The sequence below is a fragment of the Serinus canaria genome, chromosome 2 (genome assembly GCF_022539315.1).
Source record: "Serinus canaria isolate serCan28SL12 chromosome 2, serCan2020, whole genome shotgun sequence".
Classification (NCBI taxonomy): domain Eukaryota; kingdom Metazoa; phylum Chordata; class Aves; order Passeriformes; family Fringillidae; genus Serinus; species Serinus canaria.
The window spans coordinates 41,584,967-41,612,152 of record NC_066315.1 but is presented as its reverse complement, the minus strand read 5'-3'; the positions used below and the strand labels follow the sequence as shown (position 1 = coordinate 41,612,152).

General features: G+C 39.8%; 1 protein-coding gene across 1 annotated transcript; it reads right to left on the bottom strand.

Moving 5' to 3' along the window:
- GPD1L (glycerol-3-phosphate dehydrogenase 1 like) lies at positions 1–25,519 on the bottom strand. The gene is made up of 8 exons (XM_030232159.2): positions 25,373–25,519; positions 20,264–20,441; positions 19,385–19,525; positions 15,541–15,679; positions 14,241–14,353; positions 6,344–6,577; positions 5,839–5,945; positions 1–2,957 (listed from the first exon to the last, which is right to left on the bottom strand). Exons 1-8 carry the CDS (start codon positions 25,423–25,425, stop codon positions 2,861–2,863), a joined length of 1,062 nt encoding a protein of 353 aa, XP_030088019.1. The 5' UTR covers positions 25,426–25,519; the 3' UTR covers positions 1–2,860.
- Positions 25,520–27,186: the final 1,667 nt, after the last annotated feature.

The following is a 27,186-nucleotide window of genomic DNA, read 5'->3' as shown; positions in this document are numbered from 1 at the left end:
TGATTCCCAAGACAGAAATGTTTATTTGTACTAATTCTTCAAACAGGTATACATTCAACATCTCTAAACAAAATCAGTACATATGATGAGGGCAAGTTGAGTAAGTATCATTAGAATGTAATGCCTTCCTTAGCAATTAAAGTTCATAACCCAAGAATCAGTTACAAATTTATGACTCCCTTACACAGGGGTTAATGATTTCAGTAAGACTATCCCAGTACTAGGCAAAACAGAGTGTTTGAAGAGGAGGCTCATTCAGTTCCAGTACCGTGTCACAGTCTTTTAATGAGCAGCAAATATTAGCAGGGGAAAAAATACATAGTGCCAAGCTGAGTGTTCTCCAGCACTGAAAAGCAAATGTAAATGAACTATCAACAGAATTTAAATAAACTATTTTAGTTATTTTAGTTACTGAAACCTCAATTTTTGTCTGAAAAAAAAAGAATATTGTAACAGACTGGAGAAAGGGATTCCATAAAAACCTTTTCTATGGATTTGCCTTAGAATATAAGCTTCTCTAAAAAATAAGAACAATTAAGATTTGAGACTTTTAGTGGCAGAAGTAGTATTGGAATAATAAAGAAATAATTTAAAAATATATATTAATTTACCACATTTAGCTCATTTAGCCCTTTATCTTACAAAATGCTACTGTCCTATATACTGCATGTAAAAAAAAGCTTATATATATAATGTATATGTACACATACAAAGCAAAAGCCACCAATTTGGTATTAAAAAAACAGAACAAAACAAAGCATAAGCAAACACACTGAAAGTTATGCAGTAATGAGGAGTGTATGCTCCATGTGTGCGTTAGCATAACAGTGCTTCCAACCTTAAATCTTAAACGTCTAAGCAGAGTGCTCTCTCCAAGTCAGCTCTACCAGTGATGTTCCCAACTGCCACCAATGTCTGATGTCACTTAACTTCTGGCCATCTCTTATGTCTAGCACTAAATCAGAAGTAAGGCAAAATAACTTTTACATCCCTGAATATCTGAGGACATTCATGAGATCTTCCAAATATTAATTCAAAATAATACAGGAGCACAAAGAAAAGGTACCCCTAAGTGGAAGTGTCTTCCTGTCTACACAAGTCAACCCAAGGCTTCCCTATTTCAGAGTAATACAGGTTATGTAAGTATGACAGTCATTCCCAGGCATCCTCTTTAGCAAATTTTGAATGATAACCTGAAGTTTCAGGATGGGTGCATGCTCATGATTCCTGGTCTAAAACCACCACTGAGAACAGTGAACAACAGTTCTGATACTGCTCAGATGTTAGGTGTGGATATTCAGAGCAGATAGGCAGTCTTGTTCTATAAATTCTAATGCCAACCCTTGTCTCCCAGTTTTAAGGAGTCCACTCTTAATGTGCCTAGCATATATTTCACAAAAAAAAAAAAAAAGACCCACACAAGAAAAGCAAAACAGATTTTACTTATCTATCTTCTCTTGCATCAATCTTAGAAAAAAGACCAACCAAACCAACCACCCCCTGCCCCCCACTTTAAACTTCATAAAATCTCAAATTTTCCAATAACAAATAAAATTAACCTCCCTCATAAAACAAAAGTTCCTGAAAAAAACCTAGTTGAGACCCTGGGGAATAAAAGAGATGGATGCCTTTGAGAAGCTTTCTGGGAGATGAGTTGTAAAGGATTTGATTCAGCACCCATAAGAGTTTTGTCCAGTGAAAGAGTAACTCCAGAGCTGGGAAGGCTGGATCAGGACTACAGCCCAGTGGACGTGCCAGTGACTGGCAGGCACTGAAATGAAAGCAGTCATGGTACTGGCCCACAACCCTTCTGACGACACAAGTGCGTGTTGTACCAGGGAATTCCCCTGACATTCCCTGGAGTGTTGTCTGGAGCCCAGCACGCTGCAGCTAAGCTAAAATCACAGCAGAACAACTTGGAGCAGTGGATACCCAAGGGTATTCTTTATCACCCAACCAACAACAGCAGTGAAGAACAACCACAGGTAAAACAATAAAATGAACTGTAGGCTCAAGGGTTCAGAACCCCCAGGTCAACACCTGTGGCTTGCTTTGGGGAATGGGATTCTAGAAGAGCCTAACACAGAGGAATAGTAAGGGAGAAATGGAGAAATACAAAAATGCAAGGATTAAAAAACAGAAGGGGAGGCAATGATCCCCCTCTAGAATATTCCCTTTAAAACAGTGTAATTAAAAACTTTAAATTCACTTAGAAATTGGTTTCAAAGTAGCTTGACAATTTCAACAACTTTCAAAAATCAAAATATTCTTCACTAGAGTTAATTGAAATATCCCTGTAGCCCCCTGAATAACTGCTACAACTTGTTTTGCATTAACATTGCTTAAATTAATATAGTCATAAGCATGCAAAATGTTAACATTTAATTGTGTATACAGAATAAAACAAAGTTCTAACAGATTCCTAATATTTCAAGGTTACACGCTTGATTCAGCCTCTGATCAAAACCACTGGGATTCTTCCCAGAGTGCCAGCAGATTTTGGACCAGGCTTTAATAGGAGACAACAAAGCATTGTGTTTTATGGTGTAGGAGCAAACTCAAAGTACACTTGTGTATATATACCAGGCAGATAGTGCAACTTTTGTATTGCATATGGTGTATCTTAGAAGAGTTGCATGTCATCCAGTAAAAGGATGACCAAGCCAATCACCAAGCCAACACTGCGTACTGTGTCAAACCAGGCTGGGGAACAAACACCATCACCCTCTCACACACATTCATGTTGCTCCTGTTGCCTAAGAGCAGCTCTGAACAAAGCTTAATGACAGCTACATCCACTTGAACCAAGACACAAATTCGAAAGGCAGAAAGCTGCATTAGTACAACAGCCTGACGGATTTTACATGTGCTGTGGATGATTTTGAAGGCAGGATATAATGTCTGTAACAGGTCTCCCTTCATAGCAGATTTCATACACAGCAGTGAAGAGTGGAAACCTGAGGAAAGAGGGTGGGGAAAGTGAACACAGTGTAAATATATTCTGTAACATTTTATTAAATGAAAGAAATATAAAGGGGTGAGGAGAGGGAGGGGGAAAAGGGAGAGGTGGAAAAAATTATTTCTTTTTTCTATTTGCCAGGTGCAAATGCTAGGCTGAAAAGCAGGGCATAACTACACAACCTGCACACATCTCTGAAACAGAGTGACTCTCAGAAGCTTAGCTACTATAATGGAGCCTGAGACATTTATTATGTATGGCACAACCATAAAGTGATCTAAAAAATAAATTTAAAACATTTTTCCTGGCTGTTCTCGCAGCAGTACCCATCTGTGGTTAAAAAGTATGACTGGCACATCTGTTATGCAGTACTTCTCAGCAATAACTTGATAATACAGAATATGACAAAAAAAGACCCAGGAAGACATTGAAGGTCAAATTTTTTAAATAAGAGTTGAAATTAGACCTGAATTTTGAAATACAAAATTACACATCTACTTTTTTTTCTTTTTTTTTAGATTGGCCACACCTCCAACAACCTTCAAATTATTCAGGCTTCTCTGATAATCTGAAGGTTTGTTACAGCCAAGATACTTTACAAAATTTGTATTTGCTTTCTGTCCATCCCAGACAGTAACAGCCAGACAAGTTCAATTTTCATACAAAGCCTGGTAAATTTTGGGGGTTGATTTGTTCATCAAGTACATGTAACATTTCAGCATGCCTTTTTATACTGATGAATTTTAACCAATGGAAATAAAAAACAAGGGTCATTGGAGACAGTGAAATAGTTAATTTCTGAGTGATTCAGAACACATCTGGATTAGGACTGTCTCCTTGGGAAATGTGTCTCACCAGTCACTCTAAAGCTTTATCTGTAATGCCCATTTCAGTGTAGAGCAGTACTGAGCACCATGTCAGATGGCCTATACATTCTGCTGTCACTATTAGGTTGCAGTAATACTGCTATCAGCACATCACCCTGAACTAGACTGACTTGAGTTTTGCTTCTATTTCACTGGTGGAAAAAAAATTATCACACAGCCACATAGCTGCTCTCTCAAATCCACTGCTAAACTGCTCAGATTGCAAAACCCTTACTAGGAAATCCGCAGGAAAAATTTATACAATGACTTCAGCATTTCTTAATAAACCTCACTCACCTTGTATGATGTACTGGGCTGAAGGGGAGTTACATTTGCTGTTGCCATAAAAGCTCATGTGTAGGCACTAACAAAATTTGCTATGACTATGCGAGAGGCTGCCACAAAACAGGTGAACTTCCCAAAGCAAAAGCAGGTTTCCCACAGGTTTAGGCACAACACTGGCAGTTACTTCTCAGTGAAGAAGCACCACTACTACAAGCCACAGCCTGATACCTAAGTCCTGCTGCTTATCCCAGAGAACATTACTGTGCACAGGTCTGCCACACTTCACATGGAGCAACCTGTACCAAGGCTGACTGCAGGATCAGGGCCAGCAAACTCCAGATGCATCTCAGGCCTGAGCACATCAAGAGAGCAAGGACTACAACTGTTGAAAAAAAGTAATTGCACCACAAGTATCAACTGGCATCAACCCTGCTACCAAGGCTCTTCTGAACTTTGACTTTTGCACACTTCTACATAGCCTTGGGAATAGTTTTGTAGGACCAGAGTATGAAATTCTACCCTTATGAGACTCTTTCCTCTTCACTTTGAAACCATGGCTGCTCCACTGTGTTTCATGTTTTAAAGCAGTAGTTTCTTCAAAACTCTTTGAAAGTTGCCTTCAAAAGTCTTGTTGAATGAGACCTTTTATGAAGAACTGATATATATATGTTGGCATACCAAAAGGAAATTAGCAACACTGTCTTTTATTAAAAACAAAACCCAAAATCATCTCTAATGCACTTAATTTGCTGTAAGATAGAAACAGGATACAAAACAACCCTCAAACACAGCATCGTGTTTTATTTAGGGAATCATAAACAGTAAAGAATGAAGCCAACATTCTAATTAATTTTTTCTGCAGTTAGCTTAATTACTGTACACTAAGGAGATAGACTTAGGTACCTTACATCCAAAGATAATATTAAAACACTAATCATTTAATGCAGCTGATGCATTAAAACTAGACTTTAAAAAATGCGTTTGGAAAAAAATAATAACAAGGGTTGGTCTTTCAAATTGCAGATTTTAAATCTCTGATTTTTCCTCTTTTACAAACAGGAACAGATAAATGTATCCTTTAATCTTGTAAGGAGACAATTGTGTGTGAGGCTATAGGAATCATTCATGTTCTGACTCTAATACAAGTGAACCAAGCCAGGACAACCTGCTTAATATCACACCACAAAAAACCATCCTGACCTACAGAGGCAGATGGGAGGTTTTAACCTACAGCAAACTGGAAGTCACATTAAGAAGGAGAACTGCAGTATCTAAGCTAGAATCCATGTGGGTAGAGGCAGTCACACTATACAAATGATCGCCAAGCTCCTCTCCTTGGAGGGAAGTAATGAATTTACTACAATGAAATGAGATGTAGGAACCTTTCACTCTCTCTTTAGGAAGGTCTACTTCTACTTTCATGCATTTTTTTTCTTTTCATATATTAAAACACACTTGCTGTGCTTTTCTGTAGTAGCAGAAGGCAACAATACACTCTGCAAACAGGACATTCACAAATTTACCGTCACACTAATAGCTCCGTCTACACCAATACTATTTTCAGATTCGATTCAATTCTCTCTTTGATTTTAACTTCTAATCTACTGTTATTACAGTGATTTTCTTTTTGGCTATTACTTTTATGAAGATATCAAAACCAAATATGCAGAAAGAATTATGGAGATAAAAAAGGGGTATGTGGAAATTGTTTTATCTGTTCTTACTCACTTGTCCAGCATTTCTTTTTGCTTCAGGATCTGATGCACTTCTGCAGAAGTCTGTGGTCCTTGGAGTTTCTGACCATTCAACATTTCTTGCTCTAATTCTTCAATAGACTAAGCAGCAGAGGGAAAAAAAAGAAAGCAAAGGAGAGGTATGATAAACTTTTCAGAAGCCTGACAACAGGACGAAAAAAATAATAATCTGGATAAAAAAAATAAAAGTGAGAGTTTTTTTTCTTTTTCAAAAGTAATCTTGAGTGAACACATAGAATATTCTCCTATGTTCTTGTTTGCAATTATTCTCTTATCTCTCAAGCTCTTTTTTTTAAATCACCACCCGCCCACCTTTTAATACCTTTACACTCATTCTAGGCAACAGACTCAGGAAACAAGAGGAAAGAGAAGGGTGCCCACTCAGTGAGCTACCATGACTCAGGTAACTCTATGGTTACTCCAGCAGTCGAGGAGTGGCAGAACTTACAGGAACAGATTTCACCCAGTGAATTAGGTACCTTTCCAGTTTTAACGAATGCTTCTGCTACAAGTCGATTCCGGCCAGCGTAACACGTTGTGATGAGATCAGAAATGCCACAGCTCTCCAGGAAAGTGGCAGTAGAAACCTGTCCTTTGCAAAACATTTTGGCAAAGACGATCATCTCCATTAGGCCAAGGCGAATAACAGCAGCTTTGGTATTGTCACCGTAGCTAAGGCCATCACAGAAACCAGCTCCTACTGCTACTACATTCTAATAGGAAGAGAAATAGGAAACGACTCAATTACTGCTTACAAATGTTCTTAAGAACAGCAAACACTTTACTACTGAAAGACTAGGTTGCTAGTTTGGGTTATTTTGGTTTGGTGATTTTGATGTTTATGAGATAACCTAAAAAAAAAAAAGAAAAAAATTTAAAGCAAAACATTTCCAAGGATAAAAACATAGTTAAAGCTCTGAGTTGCCCCTGAGGCTGTGGAGCTATTAATATTGACCACCTTTAAGAACAAATAGTTTGCACTACACCCGAACAAGGTTTTAGCTAGATTAAGCTACTCCTGCCCTGAGGTAGGGGTGAAGTTAGACTGACATCCTACAGTCCCTTTATGAGATTTTCTTAATGATTAAATCAACAGTACATCTAAAAAGCATTTAATGACTTCTATGATGACATGCTACTGGACCAAATTCAGCCAAGCCAATAGTACCCAGCCCTTTTAAGTATGCAGAGTTTCTATAACCATAATAGTTAATAAAGGATTCCCAAAATGTTCAAGACACAGGAAGACCTCCCTAAGCAAAAAAATTGTTTACTTTTTCCTTAGACCTGGTGACAACCTTCTACAAAGAATGTGCTGTTAACATTCAGCTATATGGTCCCCGCTTTGGTTACAGAACATGGACATTTGATGAGACACAATTGAGCGAAGCAGCTATTAAAACCATTTTCTGGCTTGGGAGTCAGAGCAGACACTAGCCATGGTTCCACTATCCCCACTAAAACAATCCATCTAACACAACAAACCCCACAAAAAGATGGCATTCTGATGTATAGATAAAGAAAGCAATGAAGTAATGAATGTTAATATCATCCTGCATGCAACAACAGCAACAGTGATCTCAAAAGAATGCACAGGAGAACCAACATTATAACTCCTAATGTAGCACTCGATTCAGGGGAAAAAATAAAATTAAAAAATCAACTTTAACTGTTGATGAAGAAAGAACTATAATCAGAAGATGTTACTGAAAACAACCACTGATTAACAGCTGGTTTGGTTTTGGACTGTAAGAACCACAAATGCCAGGCAGCTGCAGAGCTGTGTGGCCAGTCATGGCTAGGTGACTCTGAATCACATGAGGCTAGAGGATCAGTCATTGCTTTTTGAGCAGCTAGCTGAGGTCTAAAGGTGATCCTAAAAATTGCAGACAGATATCCCAACATTAGACCTGAAGCAGCCCAAACCAGACAACTTCAAAATTTGGTTGTTTAAATCATCTTGGCTTAGATTTTAGCTGCAGTGATTCAGTCAAGGTACATTTCCATCAGGCACCTCTTGCAGGTGCCTGATGGAAATATTTTTTCATTTGATGCCAAAGCAAGAGGAAGTCAAACAGATATTTAAGAAGTTTTCAGATGGGATAACCCATTCAAATGGATTTTACATGTATGTGAAATCTGTAAGTATTTATCATTCATCTAAAAACACAAACACGACTGAGCAACCTTTTTCCATATACTTCTTGAACACTCCCATACTAAAACTTCCCCTTCCCTCCAGCTTTGTCTGCTTGACTTTCCACTTTGAAGCAGTCTGCTTGATCATAATTTACAATACAATTTGGTCTACAGTATTTTGTTGTCTACTTGTACCTTAGGCAGTGTTTGTCTTTGGAGCAATACTCTTTTAACTAAGTCATACCAAGACTAGCTACATCTGAGGAAATGGGTTAGGGAACAAGGGAAGTTGTGAGTCCAACTCTAAAACACTGAGCTCCTTGTTTGTACAATGTTCCAATTGTATGTTCATACAGAGTTTGCAAATAAGGAGGAAACAAGACATCAGATTATGCTCTAGAACACACCCCCGTGCCTAGGAGACTGTTATGTCTTGGCACACATATCCCTCAAGCCACAACTATTAATTTACAAGGTCTGCCATCTGGTTTTATTTAAATCTTTGAAGAATCTCTGACAACTGTCTTGTGCCTAATATACTGTAGAAAACTAATTATACCACATTGAAAATTATACCTTACTCAAAGATGAGCCACCCCTTTAAAAACAACAACTATGACAAAAAATCTCCCAAAATTCACAGTTACCCTTCAGTTCCAAACAAGAGGACTGTTTGCAGTCCCAAAGCAGACAGTTTGCTACTTGAAATCTCTGTCTGTAGGCACTAAGCTGAGCTTGTTTCAGGAAGACGCACAAGCAGAACACAAATTGACACACAAGAGCCTAGTGGCACCATCACTATTGTGATCTTCTGAGAAGTACATGAGGCAGGAAGGGTGACTGACCTGGTAAAAACATCTTTCTGCATTTCATATGGTTGATTTTGAATGTTGCCACTGACAAAGACTACATCTGAAGTGTCCTGGTTTCAGTTAACTTCCTTCTTAGTAGCTGGTATATTGCTGCGGTTTGAGTTCAGTATGAGAATAATGTTAACACACTCATGTTTTGGTGGTTTGCTAAGTAGTGCTTACTTCAAGAAAGGAACTTTTTAGTGTCTCGTGCTTTGCCAGTGAGGAGGTAAACAAGAGTCTGGGGAGGGGGCAACACAGCCAGGAGAGCTGATCCGAACTAGCCAAAGGGATCATACCATGGAATGCTATGCCCAGTATATAAACTGGAGGCAGTTGGCTGGGAGCCATCAATTGCTGCCTGGGGACAGGCTGGGCACTGGGCAGTGGGTACTGAGTGACTGCAGTGTGCATCAATTGTTCTTCTTGGGTTTTCACTCTGTCCTTCACTACAATTACTATTACTACTGTTGATCTGTTACTGTATTTTCCTTGATTTCAATTATTAAACTGTTTGTATTTCAACCCTTGAGTTTTAATTTTTTCCCATTTATTCTCCTACCCATCCCTGACAGGGGGTGGGGGGTTAGTGAGTGAGCAGCTGTGCAATATGCAGTTGCCAGCTGGGATTAAACCACAGCATGAAGTTACAGGAATTCCTGCAAATGCAGTGGGCATGTATTTGTGCAAGAGGAGAGAGTCCACAGTCCACATTTCCGTGAGATTAGAAACTGACTCTATTTGCATGTACACATGGAAGTCTGAGAGCCCAATAAGCAAGTGCCTACTGACAAACATGTTCCACAGGTTCAAAGATACTGTCACAATAACCCCAAAAGGACTGCAACACAATGTTCCCCTAGGCCTGAGGCATTCAGAACTCTCAAAATCACTACATGCTTAAGCAAACACACTTCCCCTATCTTGGCATTAACAGCTTTTTGCTTGAAAGCACACATCCTGTAACCATGATTTACAGTGTGGTTTTATATTGCATTTGATTTTAAGCTACTAAAATACTTTGCCCTAACAGACGAGCAGTTCTGGTATCCTGAAGCTGGTGTTAGTCCTGGTTATTCTAGAACATGAACAAGGAATAGATTTAGTTATTTTTTCACTGGGATAGTGAAGCTATGCTCCAGAAAAGAAATGCTGATGCTAGTCAGTGCTCACAGTATGCGTCAGAACAAATGAGAGAAAATGTCCTTTACTTGCACACGACCTGCTGTAAACATGCAAGAGGTCACAAATGCAAGGACAACAGATGACCAAGAAAACAAGGACAACAAGTCTGCAGACTTTGCTGACAGATTGTTCTCCTACAGAATCAGTCCTCAGAAGTATCCAATATCCAGTGTACAGCATGTTTGTGGAGTGCCCATGAAGACAGCTTCAGCAGCCATTTCTGAGGCAACCATTACTTCTCCACAATTAAATGGATCAATAAGAGAACTAAGAAATATTATTTCACCTTCCTTGAGGCAGTGTCTCAGCTCAGCATAGCCTGCTTTCCCTCTGTTTACACCTGAAAGAAGCTCGTTGCTTCCCCCGGTGGCTGAGAAGAGGTCAAATGAAAAGACTCAAAAAAATCTAAGACAGTATCAGCAGGACTATCAGAGAGGTTAAGTATAAACTGTTTGCTTGCTCCTGGTGAACTTGAATTTCATTTCCACTTAATCTCAGGAAAAAGGAAAAAACTCCCACAATCAACTTCTAGAGTACCTACACTGACTATTCAACAGTAACTGCCCTAAACACACTTTGCAAGTAACAATGCTGAGTTACATAACCGGGTAAACAATAAATCCTCACTAAACTTCTTTACTTAAGGCTTAGCTGAAGCTGGAAGGTTTAGATGAGCCTGAAGCAACTCAAAAGGCAACCCCAGCTGCTGCTTGCTGCTGCTTCTTCCTATAGTAATTCACATCTGTCTTGGTCCTTGGTTGCTGCCATTTGAGGGTTTTTAACTCTCTGGATCCCTGATCATCAGGCAGCTAGAGAGTGGCTGTTTTTCCATATCCAGAGGTCAGATTCTCAATCCTCCTCTCAGCCACCCCTTGCACTGCTGCACTGGGTAAGTGAGGTAAACTGGGGTATGGTTTTACCCCCCGAGACTGCAGCTACGAGTGTTTACATGGCCTCTCAAGGATGTGGCCAGCTTCGTACCCCAGCTCAACCTGGCCTCACATCTGTGCTGCTTCTAACACCACACTGGCACAGGTGGTGAGGACTCTAAGCATACCTCTAAGGTGACAACCTTGGGTCCATGCTGCTCTACACAATCACATCCATCAGTATCCAACAGCACCTCCATATGTGAGCATAGCTGCACATACTATTTTTAGGTGACATAACCTTTAAGCATTTTCTAGGAAGGCCCATTCATCGTCTGGTATATGGCAGGTGTACTTGTAGGTGGCCTTGAGTCATGCTGCCTGTAAAGCCAACTGGGCACCTGGAAACAGCTATCCAAATTTCAACTTCGTCAATTTCTGTCCTCAACCCTTAGAAAAGGTCAACAGACAAATGTGAAATGTTCATCAGCCCTCAAAATAAAAAAAATATCCTCACAAAGAACATGCCAAGCACTTTTGTTCTAACAGCCAGGTTACAGTAGAAAGCTGTTCATCCTCAGTACCATCAGATTTGGAAAAGTCATTGCCACTGTCTATTCAGCCAGTCTCCAAGCTGGCACAAGACTGCTTTTTCATGGCACTGATTTCTGCGCTTCACTATATCTCCACCAGCCCATTGTCACAAATCTAAATACAGTAAATGAAGTGGATATTCTATACATATCCACATACATATCCATATATAAATAGCAATCAAGCACATGTTTTCCTATGATCACCCAGCTGCACTACCTAATATTACAGTCTGAACTCAAATAGGCTTCCAAAACCAAATTTCAAACCTGTAATTATCATTGTAAGGGAAAGCTGTGCTCAGAGCATTCTTTGTTACCCTTCTGTATTTTTTCCTAAGCTTTAGGCAACCACCCACGCTGAAAATCTTCCTGGCTTAGAAAGGCTTGCAGAAATAAAAAGTGAGGTAGAGTACAGGCTTTTAACAGCTAGTCCATTATGCCAGTAATAACAGGAAAGTCTTCTTTTCCTAAGCTGGTATTTGCAGAAAAGTGCAGAAGCTGTAAGAATACTGTTTTCCATAGTGTACTGTTTCTCATCCTTTAAATACCAACACAGGAATTGTTTTTACTATTTCCACATCCAAAAAGACAGTCAGGAGTGACATGTTTGCCTGTTTACTGTCCTCCTTGCTCTAGTTGACAGTACCACTACTGACATTTCAAATTGGCACTGCTATAGAAAGAGAGTAGAGCCTCTCTTTTCATGCCAATGTCGCCATGCAACATGACACTATCACGTTCTGAAATTGGAACTTCCTCCTTCCAGGAAGTTAAACAAAGCTAATTTTTACTGAAGACTGAAGTTATGTCCCAAGTTTAACAAACTGTCAGGTGACTGAGGCTAGACATTAGATTTTACTCTTAAAAAAAAAAAGTCTACTTTTCAAATTTTTATTATGAAGACTGTGAGATGAATGATAAAAAAGCAAAGCTCTGTTTGATGCCCTTAGCAAACAATTTTTCTAATAGAAAATATGCGCATCTTTTTAGAAAAAACACTATTCATGTCTGAGTTTTGCATTTTGCTTTACACTATGGCAATAAAACCTTATCCATAGGTTTAATTTTAGCTTTATTTTCTTTCAGAGCCAGACATGTTCCCAATGCATTAATAAAATTTTTCAATCTTTGAGAGTAAAACACCAGAGGACATTATTTACATGCTGCCACCACAAGATTTAGGATAAACTAGAAAGGGTTTTAAATGAAAAACTACTTTTAAAATACTATTTTATTAAAATTTTCTTTTAGATTAAGACAGACTTGTATGTTTAAAGACATCACCTATACTAGAATGATCGGTTTATAAAGTCAAAACTTTATACCAGTTTTGCCTATTATTTATGCAAGAAATCCACAGTACTTTTAAATCAGTTAATCTATACTTAATTCACTTTTTGTTTAGACCTTCCACCACGCATTTTTTGGAAATCTCCACTCAATTAATAAAATATACTGCAATCAATATGAAATGACTAGAGCACACAGAATACAAGCACCTTTTCAGAAATACAACTAGACAGTTCAGTCTGCAGGATGCATGATGAATAATAAAGCAGAAGAGAGCAATAAAGCAAAAATCCCCTAAAATCTCACCTTAGTATCTTTCCAGGTCAAGAATAACAATCTATTTAAATTCTACTGCAGTTCCAATGAAATATTGGTATCTTGCCTGACTTAGACCTTTACAGTGGAGTTTTCAGTGTTTGCTGACTACCTGCTCAGTTTGACTGGTGCGCTCATCTCTAACGCCCTTCCACGAGATTGGTCTGAATGAAAATTTCCTGGGACAGAACTCCTCTATCAGACAAGAATTTAAGCTAGTCAGAAAACATCCTGCTGAGCAGATTTCAAAGAAAAATAAATCTGCAAAACTTTTTCAAGGGTCTATACACAGGATTTCTTTTCTGGTAACCTTCCCACATCACCCACATCATTTTAAAGCAGTGGCTGTGGAGCTGAATTACAAGCTCCATAATCTCAAGAAATTTCTCTCTATACACTAACTCCAAAGCATGTTGCCTCAAAACACCTCATCCCATCAGTGCACAGACCCATTACCTCCTCCTTCTCAAGCCTTCCAGTATGACAGCTGTCAAGACAAAATTAAGGAAATTAATATGCCAAAAAAATGCTATTATATCTATCCAGCTACTTTCACTGAGCAGGAATCAGAGTTCCTTATCTTAAGACATTATTGCTTGGTGTGGTAGCTTTGCAAGCCAGTTAATTTAGTTTAGACAAAATTTCAACAGCAAAACCAAAGGCAGACAAAATAATTATTCAAAACACAAAAAATAAATGTTTATTCACCACACCCATCAGAAATTATTCAAGATAGGTATCAGATAATGTGAGCTACTGTACTGTTTGCTAGGGTGCCAAACAACTTTTTTCTCCCTTTCCTTTGGTAAACACACTGTTGCAAAAAGAAAAAGCTAACTAAAAGAGATTTAGAAATATATCAGCCAGTTAGACTAAATCAATACTTGCTTCATGACTGTGTGTAAGTTAAGTGGAAGATGAATAAAGAGAACCTGGCAGATGGTGAGACACAGATCTAAAAGCCAGCTCTCAGAAAATGCTGCTCCTTCATTTCCCCTCTGGTTCTTCTGGAAAGGTTGTGTTGCAGTATATTATATAAAATACAATAAACTTTATTTTTAAAATGGAAATACCCTCTTTTCTTTTCCTACAAGAATCATTATTTCATCTGTGTATCACTGTTAATCTTACCTTCAGAGCACCACACACCTCAACTGCATCTGCATCGTCTACTACAGTTATTCGGAAGTTTGGAGTCTGCAGGAGTTCTTTGAAGAGAAGGCCGTTTTCCAAGTTTTTGCAGCCTATTGAGAGAGAGAAAGGAAAGCTAAAAAAAAGGGAATCGTTTATTTGTATGTTATTTAGCCTTTCCTGTGCAAGCCAAAATGCCTAAAAGCAGAGATAAGGTTGTTTTATTTCAATCCTAAATAGAATCTTTGTTCTAATAGACCAATCACGTTGAAACTGCACTTCAATTGCACTTGCTCTGCATTGAGTTATTCAAGACTTTTTCACAATTTATTGTCTGCTCGGCAACAGGTTTTAAATAACAATTCTATTAATTCACTGTCCATTTTTTGATCACTGTCTTTAAAAAGAACAGCAAATAACAAAACAGAGATGAATTAAGAAGGAGCAATTCTACCAATTATTTCAAAGTCAGCACTCCAGAAAAATACCTACTGAAAAAGGTATATCAAAGCTGCTTTATTAATCAAGCATGCTGCCCCTGACAATTGTTTTTAAACAGTAAGATGCTGTTCAACCACTCAAAATTAAGTTCAATGCAAAAGCTGTGATTGAGATGTTACAAAGCTAGCAGTGCACAAAACTCTAAAAATTAACACTGAAAAAAACCATTATATGAACTCTGTGCTATAAAGTGTGAGTATGTATGAGTACCTGTATGCATATATATACACACATGCCTTTCTAGAAACTGTAAAACCCAAGACTAGGCACATCCTCATGCTGCAAAGGTGTGCAGACATCAACACAGAACTAAAACAATTTCTAGTTTCTGTGGGAATGAAGTATTTTGAGAAATTAAAACAAGATACCTTAAAAAAACATACAAAAAAGTCAAACCAAAACAAACATGCATGAAGGTACTATCTTTGACAATAGCACCTGAGCTGGAGTACAGAATTTATAATTGTTTATCCACGTAAAGCCATTCAGATCCAAGACAAATCTTAAACACAGCAATAAAATGAAGCAGTTTGTTCTATGAAGCGTGATGAAAAACATGCTTGTATTTCACATGCTGAGGTTATAACCCTAGTAAGAATAGGTAAAACTGTGGTCTTCTCTCTCCCTCTATTCCCAGTATTCTCCTAGTACTTTTGGAAGTATAAACATTCTAGGAAATTCAACCAACAGCTTCTGGTAACAATCAGCTAATGTCGAAAACAGTGAAATTTGAGCTATTTGGCAGGCGCCTGTGAGGACAGGTGCATGTTTTAAATATTCTTACAACTTGGAACAGTACCTATTGTGGTTTCACAGAATTTGTCTGCTGCCACCTCACTGGCAATGTTAGCTCCCATCAGCACACTGATGTCTATTCCCATCTTCTCTCGAATAATGTCAGAGATCAGTTTGAGTCCCTCCGGGCCTTGATCTATTCCCTGCAGCCAACATTAAACGGAATTACTAAAAAGTCATTCATTAGGCACAGTAGAGATGCAAGCAGAACACAGTAACTCTTGTCCACAGGTGAGAAGTGAAACAAGGACTATTCACACAGAGACTAAAGATGACAGATGTACCACCACAGGCACTTCTGCTATTTTGATCTCTCCAAGACGTCTTAAGAATTGTAGGAGGCAGCACCTTAAGACTTAGGACTAAACTCTAGATGATGAAACCAGTTTTTATTCCATCTGCAAAGACCTGATTCTAAGAAGTGCTGAACAGTCTGCTTTTTTAGTTCAGAAATCAGGGGCTTATTATCAGTATATCCTTAATCAGTGAAGCATAACCAATCCATCAGCTATGAACCAGACCTGAACTTGGATTTGAAATTACACTGAAACTCACAAAATGGCATCTGAATAATTTGTCTTGTGAAGAGATATCTGAACTGAAATATCAGAGGCAGGTTCCCCAGTGTATAACCAACAACAGTTTAGTAGTAGAAATACAAAAGGAACAGCCATTCACAGATATGTAGAAAGCTGAACACCTGAGAATAATTTAACTTATAAGGATATTTTTAATTTGTACTTATAATGCACTCTTTACAAAGTGTGAAAAAAGGGCAGAAATAGGGCCTTAGAAAAGATCACCCCACATATTAATGCTGCAGAGAAGAAGAGAGTCTGGTACCCTGAACTGCCTGAACTAGAACTCCAAATGAAGTCACATTCTTCCCATAAAATTCTTTTCTCCCAGCCTGCCAAATGCAGAATCCTTTTCAGCTTTTATTACAGGGGTATGCAGACCAGCTATTGAACTAGCCATTCTTTCCCACAATATACCACCTTTTATACAATACTTTCTTTTAATGCTGAGAATTTGATACTTTTGGAATTAGTAATTGTGAGTAATGATTTATAGGCACAAAGTGTGATCCTGTATTACTTCCATATACATACACACCTGTATGCTGCCAGTAGTGATATTTCAGGCAGGCAGTAATTTCCACAGGTTAAAGGTGCTGCTCCTTAAATAACATGGTGCAATGAAGAGAGAGATGCAGAAATGCCTGTATAAAACCTGCCAATTAAACTAATGCTCGCATTTCTGCATTATTTTTCAATTTGTATTGCTTAATGCACAGCTCTGCTTTCTCATCTTTAATGAGCCATACAGAAACAACCTGAAAGCAAGCACACAATACATGTTGCATTTTCCCCCAGAGTACCAAAAATATCCCCACAAAATAACTGTAAGGCCCCTCTTCCTAAGCAGGCAAATAATAAATAGAAAAACATGCACACATTGGGAACAACTCCAAAAATGTAAATACCTACACAACAATTATTCATGCAAGTGAAAGGAGACCAGAAAGGCTTAGGTGCCAGATTTTGCTCCATTGTGAAAGGGATGCAACTCCTGACAAAGTCAAGGAGAGCTGTACCTGTTTCTTGTAGAGTTAAATCCAATACTGAATGACAGAATAAAAACCAAACACCCCTTCCTCCCTGCAAAACCAAGGCTCCACCATGGGCATTTTCAGTGGGCAGCAATGGTCTGCAGGCAAAGCAAGCGACCTTACTGCTTTCATCCTAACATGCCTGTCAGAGCAAGCCCTGGAGCCAGTAACAGGGAAATGAAAATGAGACTGATGTTGAGGTTGCCTGAAGAGTATTTTGAATGACTTTCAGCTAGCCTGCAACTTATGCTCACTGCTGTACTGCACTCTAAGTTTTATACGGTTCCTCTCCCCACAGCCACACAGTCACTTTTCATAGACAAAGAGCTAATGTAAAAAACACAGATGCAAATGTTTCAATAGAAATGTCTATTAACCAGCAGATAAATGTCTTTATTTCCCAAAGACTCAGTTTTATTGTCAGACATTAGGCTCTGCATGAAGATTAGACTGTCAGAAAAAAAAAAAAACAACAAAAATACTAAAAGATGACACACTGCTAACTTGACAGCCATTTAGAAAGCACAGAAACAAGGAGTCCCACAAATAATAGTTTTCAGAGCAGAACTGCACTTTAACTATCAAAATTAACACAAGCCACTTTAAGAGCATTAGCACTGAGCATGAGACTCAAAAATTATGACACTGATGAAAACAGCATGCCTGAATAATATGCAAAAGTAGAGGAAAGAATGTTGTGTTAAATCTCTACCCTATCTTCTCAAATGACACTTTTAATGATGTTGTGTTACGCCTTTTCAGTTATGCCTGTTCATAAATACTGACATGTACTTTGCATTCTCCTGCAAAATATTAAGGGGCCTCACAGCATTTCTTTGGAAAGGGTGCCTATGGATGCAGTGCTGCAATGTGACAGCGGGAAGCTGCCCAGTAACCAACTCTGCACTGCATGGCAAGTGTCACAATTTCACTTCCACCACTACACTAAGCATGGACTTTTTGTTTTGCTGGGGGTTTCTGTATGTTTGGAGTCTGGCTTTTTTTTTTTTTTTATGTAAGTATTTCTTCCCCTTTCATACCCCTTCCTTTTTTTCTTTTTTGTTTTTGTTTTGCCAAATATTGCCATTAACCAAGACTCCCTTAGAGAACTGGTAATTAGGAACCAGAACAGTAATTCCAAGGGAATATAGGTCCAGGACCCTGACTTCACATATGCACCTCATTTAGTCCAGCAATTTCATTAGTTACTCCTATCACTAGGAGAATATAAATCACATTTAGCAAATTAAAGGAGAATAAATATCTTGAGCACTTTAAACAGTGCCTTATTTTACCTATCTATGATATGAAGAGTTTTTCTACAATTTGGAGCAAGAACACTTTGGAAGCATTACTTTTTCATACCTCACAGCAATACACCAGTCAGCACTGACAAAACAATAAATTTTGTGGGCTTTGTTAGCCAAACTAAAGAGACAAGCTTGCAGCATGTAGTGATTGAGGTTTTTTTTCTTTTTTTGAGCACAGATCCATAAATGTATGATTTTCCAGAGATGACAGGAAACAAGGGAATGTGTGCCAGGAAAATGGCCTACAAAGCAACAACAAACCACAATCTTCCAAACCTCTTGGGAATTGCTTATAATTTCCAGCTAAACATACAGAGGGAAAAAACCCACCCACCCAAAAACAATCCCAAAAATCAGCTAATTCACATTTTGTAATTTTTCTGCCAGCAAAACTACAAACACTCCAGTGAAATGCCTCCCACACATCTGCCCTTTCCTATTTCCTATGCTCAAACTGTCTTTGGGTGATGCTGAACCGACTCTCTTGTTGCAACATAATATTTGACATGAACAAGAGCACTATCCTCTCAATCACATGAAATTCTCTCAGCAGTTCTTGAAATTATCAACTCAGCATGTGAGATGTGCATTAACAATCAAAGCATTATGCTTGTGCTCTGCTCTTCATCTAATGATCCTTTTGGAAACAACAAATAAAAGACTGGAAAGCTTAGCAGTGCAAAACATATCGACCCCCCTCTTTCTTTCTAAAAGTCTTGTGAAGAGCCTCATTTTCCTCTTCCTGCAAGCGTTGCCTAACAATCCACTAATGACCAAGACAAATTCTAATCTTACACCTAGAAAGGTTTAATGGACCAATCAAGTGAATAATGCACCAAGACTTTGCATATCAAAATATCAAGTCACCTTGTCTTAAAAGATTCCATCACACATTCTCGGTTATTAATGCAGGGTATTTATTGTACCTTTATGAGAGTTATGCCGAGGGCTTTACTGGGTACTTGTCCTGTGATTTCATCGCAGACTTTACGGATGAACTGATGAGGAAGGACAAAAAATAGCAAGTCTGCATCCTGTACCGCTTCACAAAGATTTGGGATAGCAACCTGTGTAGTTATGGGAGAGAAAGGCTGCATAACTTCTCAAAATTAACACTACACACAAGTGGTATTCAATAAAAGTAGAATCACAGAATCTATTAGTTTGGAAAAGACCTGAGATTATTGAGTCCAACCTTAGAACAAACACCACCCAGACCACTGGACCGCAGCACTGAGTGCCACAGCTAGTCCTTTTCAAACACCTCCAGGGATGGTGACTCTACCACTTCCCTGGGCACCCCATTCTAATGTTTAGTCACTCTTTCTGTGAAGAAATCCCTCCGAATGCCCAAACTGAATCTCCCAGGTTGATCTTGAACTTGAACCTGAGCAGTTTGGTCTCATGTTGAATGCTACAAACTATTGCATTTTGTCACAGAAAATAAGCAGTAGCATAGACTTCCCAGACCAACAGCTCCAATGCAAGGTTGAGGCCAATTTTTTTTTTTTTAATGGGTATAGTCAAAGCTGTTAATCTTGCTCTTGTTTCCACACTTGCTTTCTTGCACAGAAATTGAAGTAACATAAAAACCAATAGTGATAGGAAGAAAGAGTGCATTGGATTTACTTAACTGCATAATTATATAATTTTACTTGTTCAAATTTTTGATGTCATCAGTAAAATAGCATAGTCTGAAATATCATAGACCCTAGAAGTGTTAACAAAACAAATTTCTAGCTCCATTTACAGCACAAGCAATATTCCCTCTGCTCCACAACTATAATTTAGCTTTTGAGCCTTACCACATTGTCTGGCAGCTTGCATCCAGGGAGATACTTTACATTTTCATGGTCCGTATTTATGATATCTGTCAGTTTTCTCCCATCAATATTCTCCTCGAAGACCCACATGTTCACTGTGGGAGCAAACTTCTGCAATTTTTTTACATTATTACCTACTATTTTGGCAACTGCAGAGCCCCTGCACAAAAGAAAAAAAATAGCCTTAAAAATTATGATTTCACTGTAGGAAAAAGACTTTGTTTTTAAAACAATCACAAATTCACAGATTATTTTGACCAGCTACCATAAAATATTCTGATCTAGTAAAATAAGTGGAAAAATACACTAGTCATTCACACCTGCTGCTTTCTCTCAACTACAGCTAGAGTAGGTTGGACTGAAGCATTTACTGAAACATCCTTACTTATTTTGTTTTCTTACTGGCTATCCACTGAGAGTTTAAGTTACTGTATTTCCCCAAATCAAATTAACTGTATCTTCAAAGGCAAGGTGAAAGTGACATACTAAATTATATTAAATGTGCCATTTTCACCTTTAAGAGATGAGAAGCTTCTTTGCTAAGATGACTGACTCATAAGCTGTTGTACAACACCAATAGGCATTGAAAGCCAAGAATAATTTATATGTTGCAGAAGTTATGAGCTTCATGGCTGCGCAGCCAACCTCACAGAACTTAACTATTGTAACAGCATCCTCTGAAACTTGGAGACAAGTCCATTGCTGTTACCCTTATATTCTCCCCAAGAACAGCATACAGTGAGATCTGTATTACAGTGATCAATTTTACTTCTCAAATCTTTAAGCAATAACAAAATTAATCACAATTACAAGAGGAGGAACAAACACAATCTTCCCTTTCATCATTCTATTAAACCTGTTAACCTAAGTTCCTTTCCTGGGATAGGAGGTAATTTCATAATTACTGATAACCTACTAAGGAGACACAAAAATTTTTAAGAGATGACCTACTAAGGAGACACAAAAATTTTTAAGAGATGTGATAAAAATACAGAGTAATGATCTGAAGTTTACATGTGTGTGTGTGTACACGTGTGTGTATGTCTCTAAACTGCACACTTTATTAGAAGGTAAGAACACTAACTTTTGCAATCTAGTTATGCTCACACAATCCCCTAAATGTATACTGGACGTTGCTTATAATAAACCCATAGCTGGCAACTGAACTAAGTGGGTTCGTTCTGCTTCAAGAGCTTATGATATGGCACAACTCACTGGGCTGTATTAAAGATGTGTGCTAGCACATGACTAAGGTCACTTTCTAAGTAGCAGCAGAAAAAAAATTTAGTACCCTGAGTAGACCTTTTATAGCCAAACTATAAAACTGTGTGTCTTAAAAGACTGGAATTTACTTCTCTAACAGCACTTCACACACTAAAAATGTCCCTAGGTTCAGAAGATGATACAGAAGACAATTGCAAGCCATCTCTTATCAAGCTTGACCAGCACAGTTTGTGCTGCACTGGTATACAGCTCACCAGCTCAGCTCCAAATGTCAGATCCATACAGACAGCAGACCTCACATTCAACACAGCTCAGGTATGTGTTCCTCAGACAGCGCTTTGAGTTCCTTGAAGAAAAGCACATTTACTCCTACAGATTTATACACAAAGCTGGGATCCTGGCAAACCCACTGCCTTCTGTTTTCAACTTCACTACATATTCTCTGTGCTTTCTGGTGACAGAGCAAGACAGAAATAATTGATTCAGCAACTCTCTGACTGGGATTTTCAGTCTGCCAGCAGAAAGTCTGGCAGTGTGTACTACTTATGTGAGACATTAATTCTATTACTATTTAACACTTAAATGCCTGAACTGTCTTTTTTTTTTTTTTTTTCCCACCCTTTGAGTGCATTATTAGGAAAAGTGGAGATTTGCCTAGTCTTAGTCTCTGAATTCAAAAAGACAAGAAGATTCTCCTGACTGGCTTCTCTGGTTCATCATTTCCCATGATGTTGCAATCACTCTTTCAGGACCGTTTCACAGTTGGCCTGCTGTCCCCTCATCACTTTTTCACTAAAGCACAAAGCCAAAGAGCTCCTTAACTTGCCCTGATAACAGCAGCAGTGGAGGCCACAACATGCAAGTGCAAATGATATAATTATCTAGCTCTACCACTGTCCCTGTAAAATCACCTCAGTTAAGACACAGTTCCTCACAGTTTTCTACAAGTTCCTAGCTGCATAAACCCCTTTGTCCAGTAACTTCCCATCTCTTCCCAAATTTTACAGTTTCTGTTCAAGTTTGGCAATCAGGTTACTTAAAGACAGGTTTCAAGAAATGATGAGGGATAAATTGTAGCTGTGCACGCTTCATTAACTTGCCCTGGAAGTGTTATCAGAACAGTACATGATCAAGCTTGCAGTGCTTTAAATGACTCTGGGCACTGTCCTGGAATCCTGGGGCTCCAGACACCTCACTATCCCCTGCCTTAAAAGATCCTAACAGAATCACATATCCACCAGCTGAGCAACCCTAAAAGAGCAAGGCCAGCAGACAGCGCAGCTCCTGCTCTTCCATGCTGAGCCATCTGTCCCGTCCCATGATCTTCCATCAGGTGTCAAGCGACCCCTGCCAAGTCAACTTCATTGTTAAGGTGACCTTCCTATAGCAAACTAACCAAACAAGTCTGACTGGAAGCAGTCAATCAACCAAGGTGACTGGCTTAACCCTTCTAAAGCTACTGTCCTCCCAAGCTCCTTTAGGGCGTTTTTCATCCCAGATATAGGTTAAAGGGCTATGAGAATACTTGTCTGACGGAATCACCGCACACAGAACTCCAAAACCCACCGTCTCCAAACTGCTCAAGATGCCAAACCCCACTCAGATCAACTACTTACATGCCTACAATTTAGGCACCACCAATCACACACTCTTACAACTCAGGCTTCAAAAGTATATAATCCCCAAATACCAATGATCGGATATTTACAAATGCTTCAATTTCTTTCTAGTTACCTGCCTTAATGCATTAAATACTAATATTTTAATTAAATATTTTAGGACTGCAGGCCCCAGTTCAAAAGGCACTTACAAGGTATACAAATTTAGTCCAGTTTAGTTCAATGATTACACATACACAGTGCTCATACACAGAATCACAGTGCTCTTTGCAGTCAGGGTTTGGTGTCTGTCATCCTATGGACTTTGAGGAAGAAACCACCTACTTCTCCAAAAATTACTATTTTCAATTTTTGATTACCTTGGTTTCTGCTTTACTCACATGAAAATCCCTGCCATTACACATGAAGGAAGGCGTAAGTTATTTAAATACATTTATCCCCCCAAGGAATGGAGAATGCTACTACCAGGCAGCAGCTTGCTTTCTTCTTTCTCTCAGCACAGGAGATGTGGGCATTTTGCCACTAACTCATCCTATTAGGCAGGAACTTTTCTTATTTATTAAACTGATCCAGTGAGATGAAAACAAAATACATTTGCATATGGTTATTGCTAACAGGCAGTATCTACAAATCCTTTTGCTTCTACAAGTGTTTCACAGTGAAACAAATCCAAATGGAGTCAAATCTCCTGTGAAACTTTTTCTAGACTTCAACTATAGAATAATAGCCACCACACTCCTAAAAGACAAGGTCTAACTGCATAAGAATCGATTATCTAAAGGGTGGCAATGGAATTGGAAATTTGGTGGGGGAAGGAGGAAGAATTTGGAAGGTTTTCATCTTGTGTTCTATGTGTTTTGTGTGTCTTTCTTTGTAGTTTTAGGTTAATAAAAGTTTTTTCCCTTTTAACCTTAAGTTGGAGCCTGCTTTGCTCTGTCTCTGATCACATCTCACAGTGGGTGCCAGGGAAGGAGGTGATCTCGTGGGGGCACTGGCATTAGGCCAGGCTCAAACGATGACACTTCCTTGTGATATATAGTGCAAAAAATGCACACATTTTATAAGCTGGTGCAAGGAAAGCAAGAGATGCTGCATTGAAACATCAGCCATTCCCTCAAAAAGGGGCTCACAAAGGAAAATAAAACTTGGCAGCTGGTCGTGCTTTTAACAGCAGCAAAAGCCAACTGCAAGGAGTGGGCGGGCAGGGTGTGAGCAACAAGTCTAAGATCATCCTGACAAAAGACTGGCAAATTTGGTTTAATAAAACACAGTGGCTTGCTCTACACGGAATTCTTTTGAGTTTAATGTCTTAAAAGTCAATGCTACCCGAATAATGTGTGCTTAGCATTAGTAATTGGAAGTGACAAACTGTGAAGACCTATTTCTATAACACATTGTAATTAATTTATTCACTGTAAAGAGGGATCAGGTGTATGAAAAAGAAACAACTAAAGAAGACAAAGGGTTATTAACACGATACTCCTCTGGAAGAATGATGTCAAGCAAGTCTATTGCTTTCAGTGGATGAAGAAGCGAGTTTATTTAAGTCTAATTATAAACTAGAGATAGAGACAGCAATGAAACCTTGTCTCAAGCTCTCAGTGTGCCTCAGCATAATCAATTTGGAGGGAAAAGAAAAAGAAGGTATTTCGAATAACGCAGTATCTCACAATTCTTTTTTGAACTCTCTTTGACAACAGGCACATAAGAACACAGAAAACCCCGAACAATACTTTTGTAAACAAGCGAGGTTGTTAGTGAAGTTCTACAGGCAGGGCGTAGTAGGAAAAAAAAAATTAAAAATGTACAGCATCTTTAATGTCTACGTCATCTGATAACGGACAAAACGCACAACAAATACCACGTTAAAAATATCCTAGAACAACTTCTTCGCAGGACACGCGGGTGTTTACAAGCACTAAAACTGCGGGCTCGATTCTGCCGCTTCTTCCTCCGAGTACGTCACGGCAGCACCTCCGCTCCGGGGGAGCCGGGGGCACGACGAGACCCCGGACACGGCAGGACGAGCCCTCCCGCATGGAACAAGCGCAACCCAGAGCCCGCCAGGGTCCGGCGACACCGCGTTCCACCGCCGGCACCGGGTGGCCTCACGGCCGCCACCCGAGGGGAGCGCGGCCGCGGCGCCGGGCGGGAACCGACAGCAAGGCCCGGGCGGGCACCGCCTCCGGGAAAGCAGGGCCGCGGCGGCCGCCGAGGTGCCAGCCTTGCCAGGGGCCGCCGCACTCACCAGTTGCCCGAGCCCACGATGCAGACCTTGAGGGGGCCGGCGGAGTGCGCCATGGCAGCGCCGCCCGCAGCTCGCCACAGCGGCCGCGGCCGAGAGCTCCGTGAGGCGCCCGCCCCCCGTTCCCGCCTCCGCCGTCAGGGCATCGCCCGCTGTCCCTCCGCCCCTGCGGCGTGATGGGAACTGTAGTTCCGCCCCCCGGCCGCCGGGTCCGCGACGGCTGAGGGTAAGTGGGGCCCTCGAACAAAGCCGGCAATGCAGCAGGCGCTGTGGCATATCACAGAGCCACGGAATCATTTAGGTTCGAAAAGACTTCTGAGAGCATCGAATCCAACCTATGGCCGAACACTACAACCAGACCATGGCACTGAGTGGCCCCGTCGAGTCTTTTCTTAAACACCTCCAGCGACGGTGATTCCACTACCTCCCTGGACAGTCCATTGCAATATCTAATCATCCTTTCTATGAAAAAATTCCACCTAATGTCCAACCTGAACCTGGCATAGCTTAAGACTCATGTCGTGTCACTTGTTAACTGGGAGAAGAGGCTGATCCCCACCTGGCTACAACCTCCTTTCAGGTAATTCTAGTCATCAATAAAGCCTCCTCTGAGCTTCCTTTTCCCAGCCTAAACAACCCCAGCTCCCTCAGCTGCTCCTCACAGGACTCCTGCCCCAGACCCTTCACCAGCTCAGCTGCCCATCTCTGGGCTCACTCCAGCACCTCAATGTCCTTCCTGAACTGAGGGGTCCAGAACTGGACAGAGCTCTCAAGGTGTGGCCTCACCACTGCCAAGTGCAGCAGAAGAATCCTTATTGGCACCATTATCTGCTGAACTAATATACATTTCAGCCATATATGTAACAGCAAAACTTCTGCTCTCTCCTAGTGCTATGTAGCATTGGATAAGTCTGTGAAGGCTCCCAGCTGTGGAGGAGCTGATGTATCAGGTAATAAAGAATGTTAGGATTGGAGGGATCTTAGAAACAGAAATATGAGTGGTTTCAAATACTCCTTTGCCCTCAGCCTTCAGCCAAAATCATACCGTTCTCTGTCCCACATGCTTCTCCAGGGGGAAAAAAATTGGATGAATTGTTGGTCTGATAGATGGGTGGGAGTCATCTATGATAAACTTTTCCATCATATGTGTATTTCTACTGACTCATTTAGCTGTATTTAATAATAAATTATTAAGGAAAGACTGAGGACCGATCTTGTCATGGTCTGCAACTTCCTGAGGAGGGCAAGTAGAGGGGCAAGTATCGATCTCTTTTCTTTGATGACCAGTGATAGGACCCAAGGAAACAGTGGGAAGCTGGGGTGGGGATTTAGGTTGGGTATTAGGAAGAGGTACTTCACCCAGAGAGTTGTTTGACATTGGAACAGGCTTCCTAGGGAAGTTGTCACAGCACCAAGCCTACCAGAGTTGAAGAAGTGTTTGGACAAAGCACATGGTGTGATTTTTGGGGCTATCCTGTGCAGAGCCAGGAGTTGGACTTAGTGGGTCCCTTCCAGCTCAGCATATTCTATGATTCTATGACAATGCTCTTGTCCCTAAAACAGTGTCTTTATTAAAATCAGCCATGTAGCCAGACTTTTTGAGCTTTTCATTACAGCACATTTCTTCATTTGTACCTCTTCCAAATTGCTTGCTAGGGGTTAGCTGTCAATGAAATGCTCTTTCAATTACAGGCTATAAAAGAAGAAAAGTTGGATCAGCTCTGTTGCCTTTTGAGCCATCATTGCTGAAGCAGTGTGAATTGCTACCTGCTGTTTTCCTTTTAGTTTAAAAGCACGGTTTTCAGTTACTCCATTTG

What these genes read in the sequence shown, in the direction of transcription:
- GPD1L (XM_030232159.2), bottom strand. Translation starts at nt 25,425, where the DNA reads ATGGCGCACTCCGCCGGCCCCCTCAAGGTCTGCATCGTGGGCTCGGGC. An exon ending in TCGGCATAACTCTCATAAAG is followed by an intron (nt 15,680 to 19,384) that starts GTACAATAAATA and finishes TGTTGGCTGCAG; the next exon opens with GGAATAGATCAAGGCCCGGA. An exon ending in ATTCTGTGAAACCACAATAG is followed by an intron (nt 14,354 to 15,540) that starts GTACTGTTCCAA and finishes CTCTCTCAATAG; the next exon opens with GCTGCAAAAACTTGGAAAAC.